General features: G+C 29.0%; 1 protein-coding gene across 8 annotated transcripts in view; it reads right to left on the reverse strand.

Moving 5' to 3' along the window:
* The window catches only part of LOC123297343 (rap guanine nucleotide exchange factor 6), a 75,297-nt gene extending 55,921 nt beyond the window's left edge, over nt 1-19,376 (reverse strand). For 7 of the 8 annotated variants that reach the window (XM_044878962.1, XM_044878969.1, XM_044878966.1 and 4 more), the window contains exons 1-2: nt 19,114-19,376; nt 12,496-12,579 (exon numbers count right to left, since the gene is read on the reverse strand). In XM_044878962.1, the coding sequence (XP_044734897.1) occupies nt 12,496-12,579; nt 19,114-19,307 (278 nt within the window). In that variant the 5' untranslated portion in view covers nt 19,308-19,376. Of the gene's footprint in view, nt 1-9,494; nt 9,661-12,495; nt 12,580-19,113 lie in introns of those variants that run through there. The other variant, XM_044878968.1, reaches the window with a different exon arrangement.
* Between the last annotated feature and the right edge of the window lie 1,245 nt (nt 19,377-20,621).

Here is a 20,621-nt window from a genome sequence, read left to right on the forward strand (position 1 = left end):
TCTGTATTTAGCCAGAGTGGGAATAATAAAATTAAAAATGTGTAGATACCAGAATTGCAACAAATTAAAGTGATTAAGGTAGTAGTATAGAAGTATCAAAAGTCATAATTAATTAATATTTCAAATATATTCAAAAAATCCCTTAAGAGAAAAAAAAATAGCTAATAATTTCGACTTATAAATTATTAAGTATTATAAATTTTAAACACACATTTAATAAGAAAATTGTTAAATAGATTGAAAAAAAAAAATTATTGTTGATTTGACTATAGAGAGGTATACTCCGTTACTGCTATACTACCTTAATTATAAAATTATAATGAAAATGTGAAATTGATACGACTATGTCCTGCTCTATTGATTATACCTCAACATAATGAAACATAGATGAAAGAAAGTATAAAATATAAACCTAAGTATTCGTGTGAGCGCTGAGAGGGTTTCGTATGCATATACAGGTCCCAGTAAAGAAGGAGTCTATATTCGCACCGTGCAAGAGTTTTATTGGAGGCGTTTGCATAGTAACGATACACTACTTAATTAATATAATTCAAGTTTAATTATTATTTTTCAAAAATAAATGAAATTTGCATGAAAAGAATTGGAAATTAATCAAAACAGCCCTTTAATTCCAAAATTATCCATTAGAAGCGCTGGCTTTGATTTTATTGGCCCTATCATGAGTACGCATACAACGAATAGGGTAGTACAAAAATTAATCCAGAAAATTTTTTATTTTATTTTCACTTTCATTATAAAAACAGATAATTAAAATTATAATAAATAATAATAATACAATTACACAACACAGGTAATACCTATAAGATTAGGAATCTTTTATCAATTATATATTGTTTTATTAATATTAATTATGAAAAAGGGTTTATTTCTTTAACACCAGCAATTATAACAAACAATAAGGACTGCTTTACTAATCATTATTTAAATAATTATGAAAACAAAACAAAAATAACTTTCTAAATTTGAATATGATTATGATCTATATCGTATCGATATGGATCATAATCAAAGTCATGTATTTTATTTTATAATACCTATACAACAATTATTTATATTAAAGATTTGCATGTTTGATAAGCTAAATTAATTTTAACTAACGAGAACGAATCAATACCATCAATACGTATACCTCTATGTATCTAACAACAATGGAAGTTTAAAAAAGCCAAGATACACTATTATAATTTTTCATAGAGAAGTCTAACTTCAAAAAATTTTTAATACTTCTACGGGTTACAAACTTTAATCGATTTTGAGATGACCTTGAAAGTCCTCCTTTGAGTTCAACAACTTAGTATTATTTTTTTCTTAAGTTTAGCTTAGCCTAAAAGATATTTTTCATTAAAGGGTGGTTAAGGATTTACCGGAAATACTCTATCTATGAGAATATTTGAAATTGATATCATATTTAGTACAAAGATCATCCAGATATTCAAAACAGTGTATTTGACACAAGCCTCCGAAAATATAAAGGAAACTTTGTGGAAACATTTACTAGCAGTTGTCTAATTATGATGTACATAATAAATAATTAAACAATAATTGTTATATTTAAAATATAAAACCAATTGATGATCCATACAAACCCAAATATCGATCAATACGTAGCCATTTTCTTACAACCAATATTTAACGAAATGCCACTTACCTAAAAAAAAAAAGAATAAAGATTATTAAAAAAAATAAAAACATAATTTTTTTCTTATCAATTAATAAAACAAATTGCGACTTAAGGACGTTCATGCGTGTACCTGTTTTTGCTATGCGTGTACCTGTTGTGCGTTCATAGGGAAACAGTATGTAAATTTTAAAGAATTTTAAATTAGTAGAAAATAGAAAATTTTTTTGAAATTCTATTAAAAGCTTAAATAATAGTTAACTGGTAAAAATTTCAAGTATGGTTATCGATATAATTTTTGAAAAATATCGATTTTCACTTTTTAAACTTAAAATTTAATGAAATTAATTCGATAACAGGATATTTTTCCTGTTTTAAATCATAGAAAATCATTTAAACTATCGCTTTATCATATTGTTTTTAATTTCTCTACTAATATCGCTGACGCATGAACGTCCTTAATTGTCTATTCATCTAGTTTAAAAAAACCTCACTCGTTATATAGGGTAAAATTTAAGGCAAAATTAGAGTCTGGATTCTTTTTTTTTTTTACATATTCCTTTCAGATCATGTCCTTAAAAGGATTTTTCAAAATTCGAATTCTTTTCGGAGATACAGTGTATTTCCTGATAACGAAGTTCGAATTGATCGCTCTGACTGCGAGCCTGTGCTGCTTAAAAAGAAGACAAAACAGCTTGGTTAGAATAAAGAACTTTGCAAGGCATTGCATATGAAGTATAAGAAGGTCAAATGTATGGATCTGGGATCGCCGATTACTCCAAAGTGAGTATTAAATATGATTATCCGATTTACTCTACCGAAATTGTCTCTCAAACTTAAAACAAGTTTTTTTCGAAACTACATTTTTCGAGATGATTGACATGATATATCAAGTTCTACGGTGGTTTAAATTTTTAATTTATGTTTAACAGAAAGTTTATAAACCACTACATTTGGAATCATTATTTCCTTTGTTCTAAAAATTAATTATTTAATAAAGAAATAAATTAAAGCAAAATAATTAGTCAACTATATTTATGTGTATGGAGGCGCCAAAACTTATTACGCATATTATAAAAAAAAATGAAAATAGGTTTTCGCATCATAGTTGGTTTGATAAATATTTAATGATTCATAGAATGGAAAGGAAGTACAATGATGAAATGAATATAGCAATGACACGTAAATGTCAGGAGTACATCGAGAAACAGGAAAGACTTTCTAGTATTGAGGTTATGTTTTATCAACTTTTAAATAAATTGTAACATGACTATGTCATAGATGTTTCCGGGTTATCGTATTAATAATTCATACGGATACGACCTAAGTGTTTTCCTTCATTTATCATAAATAATTTCGTTGGTTAATGTTTTTTTTTCTATCTCTAAGGGAATTCGCTCAGCTAACGCTATCCCTGCGCTACGTTTTTTTTAAATGCTTTTTTATGTATGTTTAGATTATCAAAAAAAAAATTTGGAAAAATTAATAGGTTTCCATTTTAAATTTTCAAAATCGCACACTTTTCTACTCAAACTTGTATTTTAAAAAAATGTCATTAAAAGAAAATAAAATTTGTTTAGAATAAAAAAATTTATTCCGGTAGTCGATGGAACAGTTTCGCAAACCTTATTTTAGAAAGCCATACACAATGTTAATTGTTCTTGAATTATATCTTGATCGCCATATTTTATTTGACGCTCTAAGATAACAAAAAAGACGCTATAGGATAAAAAGAAATGTTTTTTTAAATGCATTGAGATTATTATGAATCACAGCGGAAACGAAAATTTATTAATAATATGGTACAGCATGAACAAATAAAACATGAAATAAATATACCATTAAATATTAATATTAACAAGCAAACACCCAAATACTCAAATTACTTATTTTATGCCATTCAGCGTGGTCAGATGATTTCAATAAGACACCCCCAAGTGGCCCATGATAACCAGGGCTAACTCCAAGGTGCATCAGAGAATTTTTTTTGGTTACAAGCTCGTGATCAGTGACCTCCAATGTTCCCGAGTGTGGAACGAATTTTAATTCATTTAATAATGAATTGGAACAAATTACTGGAAGTGGCTTGAATAACTATGACAAAGAGGTAAGCCAAAGTTGATAGATATATATTTACTCAAATATCCCCCTGCTAGATTAATACAATACTCTGCGAGATTAATTACTATTTATTGTTTAGAGAATTTTTATAACTTTACAACTTAGATGTTCAAACGCCAGAAAAAGTTACTGGTAGACGCTTTTCCATAAAATTTGGGAGAAAAATATATAGCATTTACGCATACTTCAATATCGCCGCTGATTTGGTCCTGAACACACTACATATCTCAGACGCATCATGTATATAAATTTATTTATTTTTTTTTTTGCCAAAAACTTTAATACACACTGTAGGAGTTGTTGTAGTGATTGTTGTTATATTTATTAAATATTTTTATCAATCAAGTTAATAATTTTAATAATAAATATGTTGTAACCATTTTGAATTTCCTATTCAAAAGAATTATATTTAATTTATATATAATTGTCACCTTATTATTTATTTATTATTATTATTATTATTATTATTATATTTTTATTAATCAGTCACAATAAAATAAAAATATTCAAAAGCCCTATTCACCATCATATCATTCATTGGTTAGATAAAGCACAGCTTACAGTGGAGTATTTCTACCAAATTTCCGGACAAAAGTCAGAAAACTCAACTCTTTTGTCTTGCAATTGAACTTGATATCTTTTTCCGTTTTTGAGTTATCGTGATGACAGACGGACAAACAGACAGATAACGGGAAATGAACTAATTAGGTGATTTTATGAACACCCATACCAAAATTTTGTTTGTGGCATAAATATTTTTAAGCGTTACAAACTTGGGACTAAACTTAATATACCTTGATATATTTCATATACATGGTATAAAATTTTTTTATTATTTTTGCCAGATAAAAGGTTCCTACTTTTGCATCTAAATATTCTTTTGAATCAATTACGAGCATAAAAATCCCTTCAATATATTTTATCCGTAAATTTGGTATAAATACTCCACTGTACAGCGTTTAGTTAAGTTAGTGATATCAGGATGTAAAAATAATGTATTATATATATTAATAATGAATGGTTGGTCCTATAATACTTTTAATGAACATATAATAAATAAATGAACAATTAATCGCCCTATTTTTTATTTATTTTATTCGTTGTACACGTAATTATAAATGTTATTAATATGAACTTGAATTAACCTATCTAATATATGGTCACACGATGTTTTATGTTTTACTGTGCTAGACTGCTAGTGCTAATATTCATTACCTAAATTTTTATATACAATTAAAATTTAGAATAATCCGCTTTAAAATTGTATGACAGTATCATTTTTCTTAAGGCCTCCCAGACGATGTACAGTGGAGTATTTTTATCAAATTTTCCTGTCAAAATAAAATGAAAGGATTGTTATGCACAAAAAACTATTTAGATTAAAAAGTACCTTTTATTTGATAAGTATAGTACATATTATAAAATTTCCGCCTAATTGGCGCCCTCACGGGTAAACAGTGATGTTTACGAAAAAATGTTTCAAACAAAAAATGTTTAATTTTTGATAAGGAACATTTTTACATTTAAAATTTTGTTGTATCTCTAACGGTTTACAAGATAGGTCCTACGGATCTAAGACCCAATTGATCTATGATGCTCATTTACGAACTTGATCTCACTTTTACGTCCTGAGTACGCTGTAAAAATTTCAGCTCGATATCTTTTTTCGTTTTTGAGTTATCGTGTCCACAGACGGACGGACGGACAACCGGAAATGGACTAATTAGGTGATTTTATGAACACCTATGACAAAATTTTTTTCCTAGCATCATTATTTTTAGGCGTTACAAACTTGGGACTAAACTTAATATACTATGTATATTTCATATATACATGGTATAAAAATATAAATTGGCAGATTGTAAATTATTATTAAAATTTTCTCAAAATTCATGGCAAGCTGAATCGATTAAGTTTTAGTTTCCTAGGTAAGACATCGTCGGATTTTGGTTTTACCTCCCAACCAGCAAACAAATTATAACGTGCAATAAGGAGCATACTTCCAATAATCAAAATCGGAGCTACCATTGAGGACTCAATAAGAATAGTTATTTTATGTATTCCTTTATGAGACTATACGGTTATTTAAAATTCTTACTTTTTAATAAACACGTAAATCGTATACATGCTGAAATGTACATGACAAAATTTGAGATTACAGATTAGGATAATTGAAATAACATGTCTGACAGATATATCTACGACGACTACCTGTTTTTACCTTAAAAAATAAAATTTAAGAGCATACTAAAATATGGAGCTAACGGTAAACAAATCTTTAAAATTTTAAAACCTTTTTACAAAATCAAACATAAAAATGAATCATAAAATAAAAATGTGAACTATTTTTTTTATTGAAATTCTACACGTCCCAACCCAGAGCACATGTTCGTGTATTCACATGACAATTACGTAGTAAAAATATAAAAAAACATAATGACCAGAACTAATTATTTAAACATTGTTTAATACAGGTACATTCAGATAGTTCTACTGTCTTGGGGTAAATGGAAATTCCTATTTTCACAATTCACATTTTAACATGGGGATAATCCAGTAGAAATACAGGAAAAACAAATATATTTTAAGATAATATTCTTCTAATAGAGTTAGTTATTCCTATATATTATAAATGTGAAAATAAGGATGTTTGTTTGTTACGCTTTCACGCCAAAACTAGCGAATGGTTTTTAATGAAAATGTACAGGAATATAACTCATACATAAGAATAACACATGCGCTATAAATTATGAAGATTTAGATATTTAAAAAAAAAATTAAATTTAATCTGACATTTACTATTTTAAATTTTTGCAGAAATCTTTAATTTATGGTTCAAAATAATGATCACAGATGGAGGAAAATGATCATCATTTTGAACTATAAATTAAATATTTCTGTAAAAATTTAAAACAGTAAATGTCAAACAAATCATGGCCACCTTTTCTGATATACTCAACCAAGTATGACTATTAGTATAGGAGCTGGCAACATTTTCGAAAGAGAATTTTATTATTGCTGATTTTATGATATTTTGTTCCCCTTGCTCTTTCTGTTAGAGCTTGAGCCATCTGGCTGGCGGATTTTAGAAGGCAAAACATTATTTTGAATTTTTTGATTGGTTTTAATAAAATAGAAATAATTTTTTATTAATGACATTCCTCTGTTTAACCTGTTGAAAAAAAAATTTAACCACCTTACTAGATGTATTTGAGGTTGAGGCACGCTTCATTGGGATTGAAGTTGTCTTGTTAAATTATTCAACGTGTAAACGCCCCAACAATGATGTATCTATCAGTACCAGGCAGTTCTATTATTATAAAAGCCCTAGGGATACAATTTATATTATTCATTTATTTATTGAATACTGATATACATGCTTGATCAAAAGCATGTTACCAGTTAAACGGGACAGACACATAGATCAAACAATGTTACTATATAAATAAATAATGGAGACGAAATTTAAAATCAGAAAACAATAGGGAATATTCATGAAATTTAAATTTGGTTCAAATATTTTTTTTCCGTAACTTTATTGTCTGGACATTTGAACGAAACCATTATTTTAGTAATTGAACTGTTTAATTACTTAAAATTAATAAATAAAAGTACAAATTCAGTGAGAGAAATTCAAATTTCTAAAACGGACGTAACGTCATAGTATGTGGCTTGTCAGATTTGTTGACATACTGTATGGTATCAATTACTTATATTTTGTATGGTATTACCATGGATATATACTATAATTACTACATACGTGGGTATTACACCTGTAGTAAACAGTACATTGATACTGTCACCAACTGACAGCTCTCATATTAATACGTTATCAACAGAGAGCGCCAAAACTACTGCGATGCCACAGACAGACAGACACACATAGCGGTCAAAATTATAACGCCCTTTTTTTGGTTCGGGGGTTAAAAATAGCCAGTATAAATAAATTGTCCTCTTTAAATTTGTGGAGTAAAAAAAGTTTATCCGGCTCGCCTAATAATTTGCAAATGTTTATCCTGCAGCTACACCTACACAATGCATATCATAGAAAATCTGTACGAAAATACAGTATACCTACCTACAGGCATTATAACCAACAATGAAGAGGCGTAGCATAGCGTAGCAAGTGACTCGTAGTTACATGAAACGCCTACAACTCTATTACTGTTACGCTATATGCAGGGTTTTAATACGTATATATACAGCCTGATTTTTTAAAAAGTTTCCTACTAATTTTTTCGATAAATAATTGAGATATTGACAAGCATGTTTGGGTCTCTTAAAGGCGGGATAGTGAGAAAAAAGCTTCTAGTTTTTTCCGAGAACGGGTCAAGAAATTTTGTGACCTGATTTATAAGAAATTAAAAATATGCAATTAGCGTAATTAATATTATATTTACGATTGCATTTTAAATTGACCGTAAATATTAAATTCACAATTCATTAGAGAGTGGTAGCATTCCAAAATGATACAGTTTAACTTTTCTTCCTTTTCTAACTCTTTTTTTTAAATTCTATCGTCTACCGTATATAGTCAAACTGTTAAAGGGCACAACTTTAGTACTTTTAATACTGATTACACAGTATTAGGCTTGACCCATACGGCAAGTTTCAGTAGAGGTTTTACTATAGTATTCACTTGAATACTTGAGTGTTGTTTAATCAGTTTATTTATTGCATTTGAATTCTAGTGAAATTCTAGATGTCTATTATCTTTAATTTCTACTGGTTACTGTAATTTGAAGGCCAATTAACGAAATGTTCGTGATTGTATAATTGGAAAAACATAAATAATAATCTGTAAGTCAAAAAAATATATTTTGTACACACATTTTTTAACGCGAATTCATTCCCAATTAGATTCTTGTATTCGCCCCGAAAATCATTTTTTTAAATAATAGAATCAACTACATTTTTTTTCTCAAATTTAAAGCCTAGCTTGAACTTTATTTATTTATTAACTTGCGAGTATATTTTACATATATGATATGGTTTTCGTATGGGGGGGAGGGAGTGCATTAAAAGGGTATTGTGCCTCGCGCGCGAGTTAAGCTCGCTACACCACTGAATTTTATTTTATCAATTAAACATTAAAAACTTGAGACAAATTGCTACAATGTTTATAAACACAGCGGAGTGGCTACAACACAACTTGTATATATCCGTAAACAAAAAACATTCCTAGATTTCATGTTGAAAAAAATGAAATATTTTTAGTCATATTTATATTACCTGTAATATATTTTACCTATGTGTAATGTTCACGGAAGGCTTTTCAAACCTTTTTGAAACAGAAACGCGAAATGGGATGCTTGTCATCAACTTACGTTAAAAAAAACTAATAATTTTTAACAGGTTTTCCATTTCTTAGTAATTATATTATTTTTATTATATTCGTAATGAATTTTAAAAAAATATTTACACATGAGTCGATTTGACAACCTCTAATCACACTTGTTTACCAAAACAATTGTGAAACCAAATAGTTAAATCGTTATCATTAAAATGAATAAAAATAATCAACTATTCACATTACAAAACCGTTGATTTTCTCACGAAAAAATTATATATCTTACTCCTCTATTATACTAATTAATTAGTTTAATTAAATATATATTAAATTAAAGAAAAAATATGAAACTAGATGACGCATCAGGCTACACACCCACCATAATCGCCATTAACTTTTAAAATAAATTAACTTAAAAAACATATATAAAAAATTAACACTAACCAAACATGCTGAAATCGATTGTAGTTCAATAGAATTTAAAAAAAAAATGTTATCCAAATAATTTGCAATAAGCGTAAGCCAGCACTCCACTCAAATTTAACAAATGTTACAACATAACCTTAAAAATTAACTTAACTTTCAAAGAAATCACAACATATGTTATTTAATTAAAAATTACACACAAAACATGTACAAATTATTCAAATTAAAAATGTTAGTGAATTAAATCTTAATAAATTTTCATAACATTTTCATTTACAGAAAAACATAAACTCGGAATTGATTAATTTATTTATGTTCACATAAAAATTGTTAATACAAATATTAGTTAGTAATCAACAGTTGTTGAATTTAACAAAACATTCATAATATTACATTTACAACTTGGTGCACACATTTTGTTTAAAAATAACAAAAATTGGTAATTTCGATTGGAAAATCCGTGAAATCCATGGCTTTTATGGTGGCTTGAACTTTAAAAAACGAAGGCTTTATTTTTGTAGATTTTTATTATAAACATCACTGTTGTACAGAGTACACACTGGTTTGCTTCTAACTTCGGTCTTCGGCTAATGATGTTTGAATACGTTGAATGTCAACCGAGTATACACGAATCGATTGTGTATTGTTGATGTCGTGTTCATCATGCACTAGGGTCAACTTTTAACATATATCTATCTTTTTTTAAAGTAGATCTGACTTTATGTTTATAGTAAAGTGTTAAAAAGAGAATGCAATATATTTTTATCTTATTTTTTGGAAGTAATAAACGTTCTAAACGCAGTAGTATTGTATGTAAATATTTTGATTTTAATTTTCATGTTATAGGTACCTCAACATAAAATCAATTCAAAATGCGTTTGGTAAATGTTTACTTTTAGTAAAGGCGTTGAAAGAGGGTTCGTTACAAATATGTACCGTTAGCACAACAAAATTAAATTAAATATCATGGTAATAGAGAAAAAATTAATGCATCTTTGAAATTTTCTACAGTTGTTTATTAGATTATAAAAACTTCGTAAAAAAAAATTCTACCTCTCAGGGGCGTACCTAAACCCCTTTTTTGAGGGGTAGTTTGGGGTTTGTAATCAGTTTTTTACAAATTACAAAAAACAATGCATAGAATATTCATTTTCGTTTTTTTTCGACTTGCTAGCTTCAAAATTGACCGAGATATGCCAATTTTAAAATGAAATTTTTTTGATCATTCAATCAAATGAAAAAGTATACATCTTGGAAACCGTTAGAGATAGAACAAAAATTTAAACGTAAAAATTATTCCTTATTGAAAAATTAATAACTTTAATTAATAGCATTCTTTCGTAAACATCACTGTTTACCCGTGAGGGCGCAACTTAGGAAAAAATTTGGGTATCCATTTTCTCCAAAAGTATTAAAAAGAGTGTGTTGATTTTTTTGGTTTAACTGGAACTATAGTTTTGTGAAACATTAGAGAAAATAAAAAAAAACTTCCAGAAAATAATTTCGAACTTTTCGAAAATTTTTGAAACTTTTTTCTCAAATTTTTTGCTTATTCAATCAAATCATCTTATTCAAAAAAACATCTTGTAATCCGTTAGAGATAGAACAAAAGTTTAAATGTAAAAGTTATTATAAAAAAATTAACAACTTTGGTTTGAAATACTTTTTTCTAAACATCCCCTTTTACCCATTTACGGGTCTAAATCGAAAAATATCGAACCTAAGAAAAAATTGTAGGGAATTCAATTTCAAATAACTTTGAAAATAACCATTTTTCGTGTAAAATTGAAAATAAAAGAGTTATTCAAGTTCAAGATGACGGATGACGCAACACGATTGGAATCCCGAAAACCGAAAAGTAGACTGCCAGTGAGCCCCCCTCCCCTCACCCCAATGATTGTTGTTATTATTTTTTTCTTTGCCAACCTTTCTTTTGATTTAATTCGATTGGCGTATCTGGAGTAAAAGTAGAAAGCCAGTTTAGAACTGCAATGGCAGTAGTTGGAAGGTGGTAGATGTGGCCGCGGCTGGCCTATTTCAATAGAATTCCAATGGTAATGATTATTATTATGATTAGCTGAATATGTGTAAAAGAGTTCACATAATGATAAAAAAGTAATCTGTATTGCGAAGCGAATAAAATAAAGTTAAATAAAATTCCAAATAAGTAAAGCAAATGTAAATATAAATAAATTTGTTTGATTGTAGCAAAATTTTATTGAAATAAATAATAAATGTTCATTTTTAGGTATAAACTAACTAAATAGATGATAATAAAATATTTTTTATATAAACTATTGCAGATAAATAATAATAATAATGTTATTGTTGATATAATATCGGGTGATTTTAAATAATTGATGGTATACAACACCATAAAAATCTAGCAAGCTTCCGCTCAGCAACACCAACCAAAAAAATTAGCCCATGCTATAAATTTAAGTAATCAGTTTTTATGTAGTTCTATCCCATCTCAAAAAATTCACTTTTTCGTTGCCCAATTTCAGCATCAAAAATTAAAAAATTTCACTTGCCACTAAAAAAATATCATACTAGAAGTCTAGAATAGAAGTCTAGACGAAAAGATAAGGCCTCGAAAAACCACTCTACCATAGTCCCTCGACCAAGGCGAAATTTTTTACGAAAAGTGTCCTTTTTCGAAATAATGCGGTATTTAAAAAAATTTTCAAAATTTTTTGATTAGTGAACCTATTACTCATAACTTCACTGTATATCAACTTTAAAATCGAAACAGAAAAAAAAGTTATAACTCATTTTTTCAAGTTTTCTCCACACCTACTAATTCAAATCGGACTTACCTACCAGACGTCAATGAATAGGTTTAATTGAGATCTAGGACTAGGACCACAAGAGTCCTTTTTTGCTTAAAACTGATAAAAAAATACAAAAATATTTTTTATTTTGAAAAAATCAAAATATCGTACTTTTGTACAATCGTTAATAATTATCACTCTGTATAAATAAAATAATATATATGTATGTGATTTGAATGACTTACCTTGAACGAGGCAGGTACATAGAGCCATCTATGAACACCGAACCGGACAACAGTATATACCAACAAGTGGATAACTCTCCAGTACTGTAATCAAACCAAGATTATATCATTAGAATTTATTAAAATACTATATTAAGGATGTAGGAGCACCAAAGTAATTTTAAATAAAAAATCTTCATTATTTTTAAATATGAAAATGGAAGTCTAAATCACTTCTGAAAATTTTAGTTGGGGTTGTCCGATTTTTATACCATGCATATATGAAATATACATAGTATATTAAGTTTAGTCCCAAGTTTGTAACGCTTAAAAATAATGATGCTAGGGAAAAAATTTTGTCATAGGTGTTCATAAAATCCCCTAATTAGTCCATTTCCGGTTGTCCGTCCGTCCGTCCGTCTGTGGACACGATAACTCAAAAACGAAAAAAGATATCGAACTGAAATTTTTACAGCGTACTCAGGACGTAAAAAGTGAGGTCAAGTTCGTAAATGAGCATCATAGGTCAATTGGGTCTTGGGTCCGTAGGACCCATCTTGTAAACCGTTAGAGATAGAACAAAAGTTTGAATGTTAAAAAATGTTCCTTAAAATTAAACAACTTTTGTTTGAAGCATTTTTTCGTAAACATCACTGTTTACCCGTGAGGGCGCCAATTAGGCGGAAATTTTATAATATGTACTATACTTGATTATCAGTTATGTATGTGTCACATGTATGTATGTGTAATGTGATAAAGAAGTCAACACTGACTATGCATGGTATTTTAACAATTAACTCAGTCAATTGTTTGTTTTCACTTGTTTCATATAAATTTTGCTGTTTTACAAGTTTTGACTACTAAGTATAAGTTTGTTTGTATTAGGAAGTTAAAAATGAATGTTTAATGAAGTTTGACTGTACTTAATAATGATTCAATATTATGTGACTATAATTATAAAGGTAACAACACACAAACATTGACATGCATGTAAAATATATGATGTTATGTTATAACGAAAGGAAAGGTGTACTTTATAACGGAATCAACACTCATGTCAAATTCCAAATATGCTTCTCTACTTCTCTAATACAACTTTAATCAAATGAAAACAGTCATTCTTAGTAGTTCAGTTTAGAACACAATAAACGAAAACAAACAATTGAGTTAATTGTTGAAATATCATGTATAAACAGTGTTGATTAGACAATAATTTGTTTTTATTATGTTTTGTAATTAAAGAAGGATAGCCACTCTTACACACAAAGTAATAAGAGTAACTTTATTTTCACTTTGTCAATGAACTTATTATTTACGATAAACAATCACATATATATATCTATCTCTATCTCTTTCCTGCATCCTCCCTATCCCTATCCCTATTTGCACCGTGCGCGAGTTTCGTTTCCATGACAACGATACACTACTTTAATTATAGAATTGTATGAATGCATATATAATCGTATGGATTGCATTGAAGACTTGCATTGAAAATTTAATATTATTGTCTCGCAAATTTAAATAAATAATTATGATAATTTACATTTGAAAAATAATATTTGTGCAATTTGATTTCTTATTTTTACAATTTTTAATGCATTAAGTTTAATTAATTCGTGTTTTACAATAATTTTAATTTGACATTTCTATAACATTAACATGTAAAGAACTGCAAATTAGTCATAACAGCCCCCTTTAACTCCAAAATTTTTCACTGGAAGCGCTGGCATCGATTTTATTGTCCCTACCATGACTACGCACACAACGAATACATCTTATAACATATCAATAGAATAATAATTCAAGATATCGTAATATTTATGATTTTTTTTTTCAGGGTGAAAACAATAACTTTGTATCAGAAAGATAATAATAACTCGTATTAATTATTATTGATGATTTCTTTACAATAAAAATATAAACATTTATTGATATAGCGGATGTGTCAGTCATACTATTCAACAAAAACATTCTCTAAGAATTCACTATAAAAGCACGTTAGATGACGCTAAAAGTTGAACAATAGTTGAAAACTAGAGAGTAATAATTTTCAAATGAGCTATTGCGGTTCCAAATTCGATGATTTTTCTGTTTTTTAACCCTTGAACTAAAAAAAAGGGGTGTTTGACCGCTATGTGTGTGTATCTGCTTGTTTGTCTGTCGGTGGTTTCGGGAAATTATCACCTTTTCGCTGATTTTTCAGTCCTCAATTATTTTCAGAGTCAGAGTACACCTCCTTCATGCATATACCATACAATAGTCCATCCCAATTATTAATTAAATTAATTTTTATTGTGACTGTAGGAATCGAGCCCGCTACCCTGGGCATACCGCGAACGGAATTGGTTACGCTTTAACCAACTGATCTACTAGGGTCGACCTAACTACCTTAACAAAGCTATCAAATCAATTCAAATTGATTTGTGTGTTGTATTTATGTCGTCAATAGATTTAGAATAATATCGTATTCAATTTCAATTATCATAATACTGTCAATCCAATTATAACTGATTATAACCATAGCCATAACCATTTACAGACAAGCGAAGAAAACACTTTCATTTAGCTGCTGCCCTAAAAATATCAAATTATATAAATAGGCGGCGTGTTGACTAAATTTTTGAAGTGAAAACTTCTTTAGCGGCGTTGTACACTTTTTTTGTAATGGGTAAAAAATGTTAAACAAGCGTCAGAACACGTGGCCTGATCGAAAAAGCGACTATGTCACAGTCAGTAGACCTGCTCTCGTCCGATCACTGTAGTTAAGCAACATTGGGTACAGTCAGTACTTGGATGGGTGACCGCTTGGGAACACTGTGTGCGGTTGCCTTTTTATTAAAAATAAATTTTTTGTTTGTTTTGGATTTTGTGAAGTGAAGGCTTCTTCTGCGGCGTTATTCACTTTTTTTTGTAATGGGTAAAAAATGTTCATTCATGAAATTGTCATGTTTGTGTACGATAGCGCAATAAATAAATATTGTATTCTACCACATAAATGATAGTACTTTTATACTGATAATTAAAGCAATTCGTGCAAAATTATTCCCTAACCATTCCAAAATATCAAAAATGCACAACGTTAATATTCAAGTTTTCACTTCTGCCGGCACTCCCAGAGTGCAACCCGTCGTTTTTTTTTTATTACTTCAGAATTGATTGAAAATTTTTAGAAGTACGCAAAATATGCACGTTTAAAATTATGCAAAGTAGGACGATTGGTGACGTTTTTGTCCCATATCACCATAGTAATCCATAAAATGTATCGCATTTAAGATGAAAGCCTCTCATATTTTCGTTATTTACAGAGGCATTGATTTAAAATTTTGCATTGCAAACCCATCACTCGGACAGAATGATGGGTTATAATTTTTAAGATACTTAACCGAAATCTGAAATTTAAACTTAACCTACTATAAATTGGCAAATAGTGCCGATTCATAATCTTTTGCCTAGTGTCCTCATTCTGTATGACTGCAAAATTTCAAATCGATATTTCTATCAATAACGTAAATATCTTCATCTTAAATGCGACACAGTACACTGTAGGAAATAGTAAAATAAATAATAAAAATTTATTTTACTAAAAGGACTCATTGAAAGCTTATAATTTCTTCGTTTTTATACCATGTATTTATGTAATATATATCAGGGTATATTAATTTTAGTCCCAAGTTTGTAACGCCTAAAAATATTGATGCTACCAACAAAATTTTGGTATAGGTGTTCATAAAATTACCTAATTAGTCCATTTCCGGTTGTCCGTCCATCTGTGAACACGACAACTCAAAAACGTAAAAGATATCAAGCTGAAATTTTTATAGCGTGCTCAGAGCGTAAAAAGTAAGGTCGAGTTCGTAAATGAGCAACATAGGGCAATTGGGTCTGTTAGAGATAGAACAAAAGTTTAAATGTAAAAAATGTTCTTTATAAAAAAATAAACAAGTTTTGTTTGAAACATTTTTTCGTAAACATGACTGTTTACTTTTGAGGGCGCAAATTGTATAGTATATATTCTATGGGAATATCAGTTATGTATGTGTGACATGTATGTATGTGTAATGTGACAGTGTAATCAACACTGTTTATGCATAGTATTTCAACAAATAACTCAGTCAATTGTTTGTTTTCACTTGTTTAATCAATTTTAATTTCCCTTTATTTGAGCGATACTTTTTCGCTGAATGTAAAGAACAAATGATTAAAAGTTGTATGAAAAGAACAGGCATGTAATGTTAAAAAGTGAAAAAAGTATTTTAGATAAATTAAATAATGTAAACACACCACAAATGTATAAATAAGTGGGGTGTTAGTGTCAACCCCCACAAATATAATTGGACTACTACGTAATCATTTGTCATTAAAAAAAATTCTTTTTTTAATAAAAAATAATGTAGGCTTTTTAATATAGATTTTATTAATTCACAGGACAGTACAAAACTATTATTTCACGCCTACTATTTGGGATCCATAAATAAATATTGTTCAATCATCTAAAGTCGCCAGAGTACAAGACGTTTAAAGTAATTCGATGGCCCTTAGCCAACTATAAGGGGCTTATACTTCTCAACTCATTTGCCTCTGCTCGAATTAATTAAGTATACGCATATAAAATTAACGCTTGATTTCAATGACACTAAAATTTAATTTGAAGAACAAAGTGTATATTTCTTAAACAATTTAACCAACAAATTCTAAGAAATAACAAGTGAAAACAAACAATTGACTGAATTAATTGTTAAAATACCATGAATATTCAGTGTTGATTTCTTTATCACACATACACATACAAACATGTGACACATACAAAACTGATAATCAAGTATAGTACATATTATAAAATTCCGCCTAATTGGCGCCCTCGCGGGTAAACAGTGATGTTTACGAAAAAATGTTTCAAACAAAAGTTGTTTAATTTTTGATAAGGAACATTTTTTACATTTAAACTTTTGTTCTATCTCTAACGGTTTACAAGATGGGTCTTGCGGACCCAAGACCCAATTGACCTATGATGCTCATTTACGAACTTGACCTCACTTTTTACGTCCTGAATACGCTGTAAAAATTTCATGTCGATATCTTTTTTTGTTTTTGAGTTATCGTGTCCACAGACGGACGGACAACCGGAAATGGACTAATTAGGTGATTTTATGATGTTACAAACTTGGGACTAAACTTAATATACTATGTATATTTCATATATACATGGTATAAAAACTTACACAAATCCCTACTATTTTTTCAACGTGTACTTAATTAAAATCCATTGTCTTTTTTAAAAAAGAAGAAAGTACAGGGTAATTTAACGCTATAATTTTCATACAATTAGCAAAAAACAAAGTACAATGAATACGATCAAACAATAGGAGCAAAAATATGAAAGTAAAAAAATACTACACATAATTGACTTCATTAAAAATTTTTTGTGAGATCTGTGTGTAAACATTTCATTTTTTTTTTATTCAACCTTTTTTGATATAATAGAAATAAATTGTTATATAATAAAATAATAAAAATTTTAAAAACAAGCCTAAAGGGACTGTGTTTTTTAAATATTATTACCATATATGGAAAATTATCAATTTTTTATATTGTGGTCAATAAAATCATTATTTATTTTTCTTATTTTGATTAGTTAGTTATTTAATTATATTTATAAAAATTCCCAAAAAAAAAGTATGTAGAAATGGCCCTTAGTAGAACATCATTTAACTTACTTTAACCCTTAAGGATGTATGAGCATGGTAGTGGGGGCACAAATTTAAAAATAGATATTTTCAATTTTGATGATAAATTTATATTATTACTTGACGATATAAGACGAAAAGTAAGAATAAAATTTTTCGATATCTGGCTTAATTTTCAAAATATCGAAAATTGAAAATTTTGTTTAATTATTTAGCTTTTGATATTTCGAAAACCAAGACACATATTGAAAAATTTAATTCTTATTTTTCGTCTACATTCATGAAGTTATAACAAAATTCATCATCAAAGTTGAAAATAAGATAAAAATAATTTCAACCCTTAATCTACCCTGCTCTTACATCCCTTATATGGACGGTGACACTTAGTTTTTTTCTTTTCTAATTCATTGCTAATATGTTTACTTTCTATTAAAAAGTTTTTTTAAAATTTGTTTTCATTCATTCCAAATGAAAATTATCAAAAACTTCCAAAATATGTCGTTTTTTGAGATTCCTCCATAAGAGCCAATGTATTTTATATCGATTTTTAATGACTTTTTTCTTAAAAATTTGCACGGATACCTAAGCTGAAATTTTAACCACATATTCTTTGAGTAAAAGACTACCTACAAACAAATTTTGAGCCTTTAAATCAAACATTGTTTTCATGCTCATACATCCTTAAAACCACGTTGCATTTCAAAAGAACAATATTTGAAATTTATTAGACAGTATATTACTTTCATACAAACAACTCCATGCGTTTGTGTCAACTTCACCACTCAACCCTTTACAGTAGTTGTATTACATTCGTCGCCCCATTCACCGTATTGCGATGAGGTTGAGACAACCTCATATCGATTAATATTAGTATTTTTTTTCAGTGTAGGTTAGTACTTAAAGGTAAGTATTTAAAAGACTAGAATTAGAATAGAGGACAGATTAATATACTTACTAATATAAGACATCATTTGCTTGATGCCTTTCAAGACGCACAATTTTACAAAGAGCACGTAACTCAGAATCACGATATGAGTGTAACGCTTCTAACGAACACAAACCATAATAAATCACTTGTAAATCCTGCAACGACCTACTTCCTGGTGGTCGGCTCAGTGCGCGAAAAAACACTGGGTCCAAATCACTCATCGCCCACTTTGCATTTTGCCCAAAACACTTGCTTTTAGTCTTTCATTGAAGTCCGTTGTTTATTTTCGTTGAGCACCATAATTTATAAATTTATTTTTCGCTCCATTGTTTGAATTCACTTAATTTTAATATATTTAAAAACATTTTTTTTATCAATTTGAAATCAATACATTCAATAATATATTCATTCATATATGAGTTATTTAGTATTTAGGTATTTGATATAATTATTTAAAATCTTTTGGACTAGATATTGAACTTTTAATTGCAATGTTTAAGAACGCAGCAGCGCAGCGGCAACGGGATCATCTTTATGTGACCACTGACCACTTACTAGACCTACACCTACCAATACCATTAACATACACATATCACATACATATATACTAGAATTGGGATTTTGAAAATATATAAGTTTTATAACAAAACTGTTTTTATTTTTTATATTTTCATGATAATTTTAAAGTTACAGACAGTTTTAAAAGAACTTTTCAAAAGAGGAACGAAAACGCCTGACAAAAAAACTGTCCGTAAAAGATCGTGTAACGTCATAATGTTAATTAATAATTGTATACAGTGTATGTTATTCAATTGACATTATGACGTTACACGAGCTTATACGAACAGTTTTTTTGTCGAGCGTTTTCGTACCTCTTTTGAAAATTTTATTACCGCGTCTAAATAGACCGTATACGGTATACCGTCTATACGGTATACCGTCTATACGGTATACCGTCTACGATCTAGACTGTCCACGGTATACCGTATACGGTCTATTTAGACGCGGTATGAAATTATTTTTGCCCTTTTATACCGTGGGGCCCTTATACCGTGCACGGTATACTTTTTCACGGTATACTCTTTATGCCGTCGAGCCCTTATACCGTGTGCGGTATAGTCTCGTCCACGGTATACACAATATAGATTGGAAGGCTTATTTGAACCGACTTCTAGAATCAGCTGATGAAGAAATTGTTTTACAATAGAGTATATACGGTTAGAAATGATAATAAGAATTGAATTATCTTCCACAAAAAAGGTATAGAACCATTCACGGCTTAATAATCCCAATATAAACGCATACCGTGTGTTATAGCTTACCGTGTGCGGTTAAAAACCTCGCACGGCTTGAAAATCTCTGTATAAACGCATACCGTGTGTTATAGCTTACCGTGTGCGGTTAAAAACCTCGCACGGCAAAAAATCTCTGTAGAATACGCTTTCCCATCTGTATTGTGTATACCGTGGACGAGAGTATACCGCACACGGTATTTTACATTTCTGTAGAATACGCTTTCCCATCTGTATAATGTA

Source organism: Chrysoperla carnea, chromosome 4 (genome assembly GCF_905475395.1).
Source record: "Chrysoperla carnea chromosome 4, inChrCarn1.1, whole genome shotgun sequence".
Classification (NCBI taxonomy): Eukaryota; Metazoa; Arthropoda; class Insecta; order Neuroptera; family Chrysopidae; genus Chrysoperla; species Chrysoperla carnea.